The 10,577-nt window shown below is 31.9% G+C and overlaps 1 protein-coding gene across 2 annotated transcripts in view; it reads left to right on the top strand.

The window, feature by feature from the left end:
• Window positions 1–10,577, top strand: part of LOC109541326 (potassium channel subfamily K member 18) — a 64,820-nt gene that overhangs the window by 19,907 nt on the left and 34,336 nt on the right. The window contains exons 2-4 of one of the 2 annotated variants that reach the window (XM_019910156.2): window positions 2,578–2,799; window positions 2,990–3,157; window positions 3,213–3,327. In XM_019910156.2, coding sequence (XP_019765715.1) covers window positions 2,671–2,799; window positions 2,990–3,157; window positions 3,213–3,327 — 412 coding nt within the window. In that variant the 5' untranslated portion in view covers window positions 2,578–2,670. Of the gene's footprint in view, window positions 1–2,577; window positions 2,800–2,953; window positions 3,158–3,212; window positions 3,328–10,577 lie in introns of both variants that reach the window. The other variant, XM_019910155.2, reaches the window with a different exon arrangement.

Below are 10,577 nucleotides of genomic sequence, written 5' to 3'. Positions count from 1 at the left end.
TGGCTCAGAGAGCCATGGAACGTTCTATGATGGGAATATCGTTAAGAGATAGGATTGCGAACGAGTATATTAGGAGGCAAACGGGAGTTACAGACGCTGTTGAAAGGATAGCTTCCCTAAAGTGGAACTGGTCTGTACCATTTCCCCCATATGAGGGATGGAAGGTGGACTAAAACACTACTGGAGTGGAGACCACGACAAGATGCCACACGCAGTAGAGGACGACCTCCTACTAGATGGTGAGACGATCTGAGGCGCTTCAAAGACAATTGGATGCAGGAGGCACAAGATAGAAGAGCATGGACAAAGTTACGGGAGGCCTATGTTCAGCAGTAGACAACTATGGCTGTGTAATGATGATGATGATGATGGGTCTTCAACCCATTCGATTATTACAAATACGTTAATATTCTGTGGACTATGAGCTTCCATCATGCAACTTAAATTTTTAGGAGCCAATTCTATACAGTTCTGCCGTTATACATAACGACATGCCAGAAGGGTCCCTCTTTTAAAAAACATGCGATTTGAAAATTGCAGGTGCTTATGACATGTGGTTGCTCCATCATTGTTTCAGAAAAATATTCCAAAAACTCTTCGGCGAAGATAGTTCACAGTTCTGAACTCTGCTTTAAGGATTTTAATACAAGCTATTGACTAATTGCTTGCTGCGTTGCGATCTGGCGATTATCCTTTATTGCTTATAAAACTCCAAATCCAAATTATTTGTCCTTCTGAGACTGCCAGACGCCCTGATCCAATTAAACTAATCTCTTAAATGACGCAAGGTCCTAAATTTGCTATGTGTCTAAGAGATGGTTGTTTTTGCTACTTTTTCACTGTTAAAAACGATTTTCTTACGTATGCGGGACCAATATCCACAACTGAATTTCAATCTTTGACTTTCACTTAAACGCAGGTTTTAATTTGGAAATCAATAAAAATTTTGCTAAATTTTTTACTGCCATGCTTTCTGCACTTATTACAATAGCGGTTAAAAATCTATATGTTCGCTTTTTTCGGATGAAATAATAGCCCAAAAAAAGTATCCAAATTCTGTCACTTATCTGCTTTATTTAATATGTTCCATAGTTTATGTTCACAGTTTACCTACCTTAACATTCTCTTCAATTAATCAGTCTTTTATGCTTTAATTTTCTGTTGGCTTGTATGTGACAATTTACATATTTAGTTGCTGCTTTCTTATAAATATTGTTTTAGCATCATTTTAAATTTGTATAGAAGGGTTTCCCCAAAACCTTCTTAAATAAAATTCTTGATAATGCAGTGGAACTCAGAGAGCTCTGAGGGCACAAACGTAAAGGAAATCTAAATTGTATTTATGGCGTATAATAAAAGTAAATATTTAATTTCATTAATTTTACAAATTTTGCAAAAGGTTTGCATTTTCTTACGTTGGTCTTTTGACACATTAGACGCTTTCTTACTACGGCAAAAGCAAAACAGTAATAAAAAATATTTGTGAAAAATGACTCCAGAATGCATAAAGTGAATAAATCATATGCAATTTGATAAGGCCCAAGCAACAGGGTATAGGTGCATAATATAAAATTCAATCAAGAGACGTGAGCACAAAGCATGGGGAAAATTCTATCCTTTTCGCCATGCATATTTGAAAAACTCGCCCCGTTTCACGCAAAATTCCATAGAGATATTTAAATATTAAAATGTTATCTAAATGCAAAATCAGGTAGCAATTTGATTCCCTACAGATTTAATAGGAAGTTAATTGTGCGGTGTTAAAATTGGGATTTAAATACTTCAAAAATTGTAAGATCTGATGTAATAAAGTTTTTGGGGCTTTTAAGTCGATTTTGTCACAGTAGTGCTGATTATAATGATTATTTCAACTAGTATTTCAATTTCAAGCGCAAAGTATCAGCAATCATTTACAATTGTAGTTTGTACCTTATATAAAGCTCTCCAAACAATATTTGACTTAATGGATATCCTAAATTACTGAAACAGAACTTCCAATAATAAAAATTTCATTCAATATGTTTGAACATTTTGCATTCCGAAGCATCCGCCTCTATTCTAAGCTCGATTTGGTTAAAAATAGATTTAAGTGTAAATATTATAATGACTTAATATTAGCATAGCGTATAGTAATAGAAACTTGAACTTATGAAAAGGACTACTTCATCGCAATGTTAGTGTGATGTCGAATGAAAAGAAAATAATATATATTTACATACACAGATTGTCAGAGTAAAGTTCAAAGATTTTCATAACATCAATAACATTGCATTGAAAACTTGGAAGCAGTCTCCAACTCGCGATGCACCATCAAAGAAAGTAAAGAGTTCTTAGGCGATTTTCAAAAGCAAAACGAATAAAAGTGTTTAATTTAAAAAATACGACAGATTCTTAAATCTTTTTTTTATTTTGTAGGTATAAAAAAATTTCATTTCCTTCTCAATTGTCTGTTATTTGGGACGTAGTGTTACATTGTTATGTCTCTGATAAATTATACACTTGTAAGTTTAATTTATTTACAATTTTAGTTCAAATTTAAAAAAAGTGAGCAAAGTTTAGTTTATCTTTTAATTTCAGCTAAACCTCTATATTAAAATGAAGTCATTGTCCAGTTGACCCTTTGCCACAATTGCTCAAAACTGTGGATGAATATGGGAAGCAGGCAGTAAAATGGAACGTCGACGATCAATTAGGAAACCAAATAGACGCTACCGACGTCCATGGCTGAAGAAATGCAAAGAATACATCAGAAACTTTATTGCGTTTATGTTCAGCAATGTCGGCATAATTGGCCTAGTGGTAGGTACAGCCAGTATTAAAAAAGTCGATATGAAGGCAATTCGCGTCTAAACTGGACGACAAAACTATTTTAGAACTCCGGGAACAAGTTCAATTGAACGAAGCTCTATCAGCATTTTACCGTTCTGAATGACAAAGCGGTGTTTGTTTTCAGATTGGCTACACAATAGCCGGTTCCTTTATTTTCCAGTTCCTGGAAAGAGGAAAGCAAATAGAGGTGCACGTTAATGCCATAGGAAACAGGTCTTTTTATGCTCAAAGGCTGTGGAACCTCACGATGGATTTAAATTATAACGTTAAACTTCACGAAAAGGACTACCGAGCAGCCGTGGCAGGAGAACTTATAAAATTTCAAAAGGTTATATTTAGTTTTCGTTGATATTCAAAAAAATTGATGCCCTGATATATTGCAGAACTTCGTCAATCTAACTAGGAAGGGCTACGATGGCAGTGACGATGTGGCTGGAGAAAAATCTTGGAGTTTTGCTGGAGCGTTCTTATTTTCTTTGACAGTGATTACAACAATAGGTAAGTTGTGTTGAGAGTTTTTTGAGCATTTAGCTAGAAAAGAATTGGTTGCTGATGTGAGTAGCGTCAATCTTCAGAAGTGGGTTGCTCAAGCGTTTACTGTTCTTAGAAAATAATAGTTTACGCCTGTCTAAAAGCCCTACAGACTCGATAGTTTCAGGCAATCAACGCGAAAGCTTTACTTTTTCGATAATCTATACATACTTTAATGTAAGAAATCAAAATTACAACAAAATGTAAGAAAATCCCTCTGTGTCTAACTAATGTTCATTTTTAGCAGCGTAGCACACCGATTGTTGCACTTAGATTTTATTTGGCCAGACTAAATAAACTCGAGACCAAAATACACACGGACAGAATGGCTAAAAATGCAATTCAGGTTGCGCTGTTCCTATAGCTTTTTGTACTTAAAAATATAATTGGTACAGACCGTGTGACTGCTAATGCAATCCGTTCTATAACAAGAAAAATGAAAACAATGCAAAAAAGTGCTCAGACAACAAAGGCTTTTACGGCTATTCGAAATATCCGTTTTAATAAATTAATATAAGGGAACGAGAATGGCCCTGAAGAATAGGAATATAGAGAATTGACGTGTTCCAGATTGATAAGAAAATTAACATGAAATCGATCTCACAGTTCCTAAGCCTAACAATTAAGTGCTCAGGGTGGACGAAACAGCAACTATATACTTCAAACTAAATTTCTTAAGATTATTTAAAAATGACCACGCTGCAAGTGTTGCAAAATCTCCTTAACGGTATTCTTAAGTCTATCTATTCAAAAGTATTTTAAAAGCAAAATTGCCTTTGAAAGACTGCAGAGAAAGGAGGTGTTTTTTGACCAATTTTTTCAATTACCCCGGATGAAAATGTTTATTTTCAAAATGATCAGCATCTGAATATGTACCCTCGCCATCTAACTGACATTCTATACCTATCTTTATATAACTTTACTTGCAATACAACGTTTAATTCTTTTATAAAATAGTCCCCCTACCCATTAAGAACCCTTTTATACATTATTATCGTCCCAATGAACTGAGATAAGAAATGCAGCATAAAAATTGGGAGTAAATGAAACACCAAATGTCTTGGCAACAAACATTTGTATGAAACTTTGCTCTAGGGATGTGGATACAGAGGAAGTAAGTTACGCGAGAAGATAAAGACTAAAAAATTTTGTCTTGATTTTGTAATGCGTTAACGGAATTTTGACTTTCTATATTAATTAACTTTACATAACAACCAATTAATAAAACAAAACTTTTTTAAAATTAATATTGTTTGACAAAACATTTTTCTGCATAATTTGTTCGAATAAAATTCTGTGACGTTATAATTAATCACCTGATAGCCGGTGTTTCTTAGAAAAAGCTTTCATTTTGAGAACTATAGATTTATGCAAGTTTTTATCGAACACCATCGCTAGCTTAGCGATAGACTATTTGACCAAAGAGTAGAATTTTTTAATCCACGCGCCTAAAAAGTAAAAGGTGGTAAAATTTTGTTTCAGAAAAAAGTTGTTTAAAATCGCGTGCAGAATCTGTAGAAAATTACTTATTGGTGAGCCATCATCATTCTTTGTTCGAAATTTTAACAGTGTTCTCAGATTTTTATTGACAACAAAGCTTTTTTTGTCGCATCGGGATGCCGATTTTTTGGGGTTGAGACTACCACACAATATCGTCGGACATATTTTTGCTTGATGGCTTTTATGGAAATTAATATTGCGATGACGAAACGAACGTTCGTGTTAGTATAATAAATACAAAAACTTTGGCTTTTTTGTAGAAACTATCGCACAGCTAGGCATCCGTTGAAGGCAAAATCTGAAAATACTCGCCGCTCATTAAGTTACTCAGTTTCCTGTTGATTTGAAAAGTATGAAATACACTTTTTTATGCCACAAATTTAGAAAATTTTCTACTATTTACTCGTACTGTAAAAACATATTTAAGGTACTAATAACGTAAATAACTACTGCAGCGTAGAAAAAAAATTCGAAAAATAACTTCATACTATAATTTTTCTTTTATTATTTTTCCTAAAGAAAAGAAGGAGAAGAAGTTTAGTTTAGTTCCAACACTTATTTTATACCCTGTATACATGACTTCTACAAATATTTGTTAAACATCCACATTTTATTCATTGACAATTAATAAGCAAAGAGTATTTCAAGTCAATATAAAATATATTCCAATTAGCACATCAATTTTTCATGGCAATTAATTTAGATGAGAAATTTAATTAATAACTCGCTACTGAAGCAGCCATATTTCAACAAACCGAAATAAAAAATACAACATACTGGAAACAAGCCGCTGTTTTGAAGGATGTTTTGCTTGTTTCTTTAGTACTAACATTTCGCTTTTCGCAACAGCGACGAAAAACACTACCAAAAAGGTCATTAATTACATCTGTATTAAGATGTGACGGTTATATAAGTCGGATCTATTTTCACATTTTCACATTTCACACACTAAATGTGAAAATATTATAGACTAAGAACATAATTAGCTGGTAAATATATAGCCTCTAAATCAAAAGGGAGCGCCAGCAGTCTAATGAGACATTATTTATTTCCCAATTACCCAGAGGCACTACAAGAGATTAAAGAATATTTTGAATGAACAGAATTATAGACTTAATAAATAAGATAAGGCAACATAATTACAACCGCAAACTATCAATACTCTGAAGAAAAAATCAGAAAATCTCATACTTACACTGAATACTATTATTGCAATAAAACTAATTAAAACTTGAAAGTTAAATATATCTTTTTGAACTGGGATAAGCAAGTAGGCAGAAATTCAAAATATTTAGCCAAGACTCCGGTAATATTAAACTCAAATCGAATTTCATTTTGAATTAATCGTATTTGGAAGAGACCTATTAAACTTTTCGTATCAATCTTTGGAAAAAAAATATATCTGACATTGCATGATTATCGGAGCACTGCTAAGGAGTTTCAGTTTGTCAACGAAAATACCAATTACAAAGTATTAGAAGCAAGAACTTAAGCCATACATTATTTTCTGCTCAATAATACAATGCAATAAACAATGCACCATTATTTTTGATAATCTTTCTACTTCAAGTGAAACTAAATAAGGAAGTAGTTTATAATAGAAAAAATTAGATCAAGTCCATGTGCGGAATGTAAAATAGACTAGCTATTTTGTTGCTAAAATTGAAATTATAACATAAAACTCATAAAGATTCTAATTTAAAATTTAAAATTTAAAATAATTGTTAATTACTATAAGTAGGTTTTGAATATTTCTTGTAAATTGTTTTACAAGGATTATATTGCATTGTAGTAGGTACTTCTTTAACAGGAAATGCCAGATATGGAGAATCGTAGTTTCAGCAAATTGGTTTTTAAAAATCCTTTACGTACCATAAAGAAAACTAGTTCTATGAACCTTTCGATCTTGAAACAAAAAAATCCACAACTTATATTATCGCTTACACTCTATGCTTCAAGCCGCGTCAATTACTTCCATAATTTCAGTTTCTGTTATATTTTTTAAATAATTGTTATAATATATAATGCGCAGGGGAATGCTAATTACGTTATTAAGTTAAAGTGAAAATAAGGAAAGCTAATTATAGGGGTTAGGAATATCATTGGGATTTTTGTATTCAATATTATTGGAGACAATACTTTTAAAATCTATTTTCTTCTGACATTTTGTTATGGAGCTTAAAATATCCCAAGCAAAAATTACTTCCTATTAGTGCAGTAGTTTGTTGATGACCGTGAGACATATTTGGTTAAAGATTTAAAACATTTTTCCATATTTTAGTTGGCACTAAAAATTCAACGAATTTCATGAGTAGTTCTAATTTAGCGTTGTTCGGCAGTAATAAAAAGTTCTTGAAAAAATCAGTTAAAACTGGTCACAAACATTTAAATTTCATAACAAAAATCTTAACTTATCTAGCATAATAATAACTTGATCAAATTTCCAACTTAAAAGCGTTAATGGCAAATCGGTATTATATGTTTGGTTAGTATATGTTTGGTATTTGTACATCATTGGGTCTTAATAGACATTAAAAATGTAGTATTTATCTAGCATGTAAAACAGTTCAAAACCTAAATGAATTTAAGGCGAAAAACATTCTAGTTTGCCAAAACTGTATTGTTTTATTTCCAAAAGAGTTATTTTCATTTCAAACACAAAATTGATCAGCTCACTAATAAGATCTTATTAAATGCCACAAAGCGGCTAAATTTGCTATGGAAATACATATTTAAAATACCGATAGTTTGCAATTTCAGAACGGCCCTAGATTACTTGATAAGAATATTAAATTGCTTGCTACTGCAAGGTTTTGACTATTTTGCTAGAAATTTACGAATTTGATATGCAATATTAATAACTCAAAACACAGTAAAACCATCACACAATAAGTGTTTTCCCGGCAACACTATTTTGCACTGGTAATATTTCAGTAGCGACTTTCTAATAGGCCTTCGTCTATTTCTTCCTTTGCATGATAAGATTCATAATTTCATTAGTCTCGGTCTGTCTCAGGACTTGTGCAAAAATTATCAGCGCACAAGTTTTAACGTTGTTAATAAAATCCGGTTGTTTACTATATTTGACTGCTGAAACACATTTGGCAGACATTTTTCTGATGAATCATTTTGAGTAAATACTGCTAGTAATTTAGTTGCGCTATAATAAACTTCTTTTAAAATTATTTATAAATCATGAATGAAAATTACTTTATGAACTGTAACGTACAAAAGCTACTACTATTTCATTGTTATTCAGATATTGTTATAATAAAATGTTAATGGACGTTGTTAAATTCTCTGTTTTGGTACATTTTAAAAATCTATTAAAAAGTGAACTGGAAACGGATAATCTAAACTCATCAGTTTTATTCCAACAAAATAACTGAATATCAATAGTGGGATCCAATTAATTAAAAAGACAACTAGCACTCGATTAGCAAATTTCCTTAGGTCATCACCGAGAAATCCTAGCTGGTAATTGATTTTTGCGTTGATTCTATATTCTCTCAATTACGTAATTACAAGTTGGCTGTTTGATTTATGTTCTCTAAAGTTGGTAAAACAACTTACCAGAAAGTTACGAGAGCTTTTGAAGGCGCAATCAATATCCTATACAGTCCGGTACAGACTTAATTCTGATTTTCGAAAAGCGAAGTTTATTTAAACATTTGATTAATCCGAACGTTCTCAGGACTTGCTTTTAATATTAAAACCAATAAACAGAATGGTCAATTAAAATTATTGGCATCTAAAGTTGACTATTGATTCACCTGCTGAATGAAAATGATTGATATTTAAATGGAGTAATAAACACGAAATTATCAGCGCTTTAGTAATGCAGGGTGACACTTAATTATTTTTTGTCTCTTTAATGGAGTCATATTAAACCTAATAAATCACCTATAAAGTATGGTCACCCGCTGTAAAAAAGCGACCGTTGAAATTTAATGTTAAGCGTCATTAATAATTTAAATTACTTTTCGATTGTTGAGTTTCTCTCATTTATTATAGATAATTATTAATTTAACTTCTACCTACAGGCCTGATAATTGTATGTCAATTGAGCTACCAAAACCACATGGAATCGCGCTTAAATAAATAGTTAGCCATTGAGATTATTTATGGACTATTTATTTAAGAGAGTAGTAAATAATGTAATATCGTTGTATGTTGTATATGTAGTAAATCTACTGCCGTCCAAGTTTTCAAAGTGATGTTCTTTTGTTGTGTGTCTCTCTGCTTTTGCTTCTTTTGTCGTTTGTGTTCATGCTTTTTCCATGGCGTCTATCTGTATGCTGTTAACGCGTCTAACTAATTTTTTGGAGCGATGTAAAATATAGATTGTCTGTTTGTTGCAGTCTATCCTAATTTATGCGCGGTTATAAGACAAATATAAGAACATTATTTAGCTCCTGATTAATGCCTTAAAGAATAAATGAATGATAGATAAGCGTGGAAAACTAAAAAAAAATGTTAAAATGTCTTAATCTTACTTGGCAGTAGCAAAGCATTGGCTGCCCAAGCGCCAAGTATTTCCAAACTTGTTTTAATCGACCATTATCTGAAATAACTTCAGGGTTCAGTGGGGAGTTCTCAAGTTTTCCGATTAATTCCCCTGTAGCAAAGAACGTATTAATGTACGCAGGAGTGACTGCAATTCGAAAATCAGAAGCAGCATTCAGTTTATACTTCCAAACCACTTAAAGACGGTATTTTTAAATAAGCGATTTTGATAATTATTTGGTAACCTAATTAAACCAGTTCATATCTAAAATAAAAGACCATCGAAATTAATTTTCTTGCTGACCTAAATTAATATAAAATCCATTACTACGGCAAGCATCTAATAAAAATATATCGTTAAAATCCGGGCAGTTTTTTAAATTTATTTCGGATGTTTTTGTAGTCGAACTAATTAAAAGTTAAGTTTGAGTTGGAAATGAGATGAAAAAGGGTTGCTGAAAATGAAGAAAACGACAAATGCAGAATTTTCGCCATGATCAAGTGACGACAAGAGAGTTGGTTTAAAGTTGTAAATGAGAAATGCAGAAAACAGTCCAAATCCTTCCATTGAAAATATAAGGATTATTTGATTTTTGAGCCACTTTAATTTCACGGAATATGGCATTACGAAGCACATTAAACTGATACTATACTCTATACTCTATATGGTGATTCATATTTTATATGCTTTCTCGGTAGGTATTTCGTGTCTGATTTAGTGTTTTGAAAGGACATAATTTCCTGAGATGATCAGTTACTAATTGAAAACGTATGTTCGTATTTCTGTATAAGTAACGACTCTATCATATCAAAATATCCACCAAGCACTTTCTTTTTTCTTTTAACGTTTAGAAAACAAATTTCTTCATTGAAAAAAACACGTTCGTATTGATTTGTAATCGCAGATATTAGGAAACTTGGTCCCTGCAGAAACCATTTTATTAAACAAGAAGTATCATAGTAAAGACATCTATTAGGAATAGTTGCAAATAGTCGAAATAGAAGATGTTAAATCTAGTTCGGTTTGTTAAATTTGTCCTAAAAGTTAAGATTACTTCAAGAAAAATATGATTTTTTTTTACAAAATAATCATAGGCGAGTAAAATGTATTATCTACTACTGGTAAATAAAAAGTAACTAGCTCAACTAACCACAATCATAATTCGTCTGGAATAATGATGACAAAAATATAGCCGTATTTTTGCCTTTCA

This window comes from Dendroctonus ponderosae, unplaced genomic scaffold (assembly GCF_020466585.1).
Source record: "Dendroctonus ponderosae isolate FM_Combo_2020 unplaced genomic scaffold, Dpon_F_20191213v2 Dpon_F_20191213_5, whole genome shotgun sequence".
Taxonomy (NCBI): domain Eukaryota; kingdom Metazoa; phylum Arthropoda; class Insecta; order Coleoptera; family Curculionidae; genus Dendroctonus; species Dendroctonus ponderosae.
The sequence above is the reverse complement of the archived record's forward strand: the minus strand, read 5'-3'. Positions and strand labels throughout refer to the sequence as shown.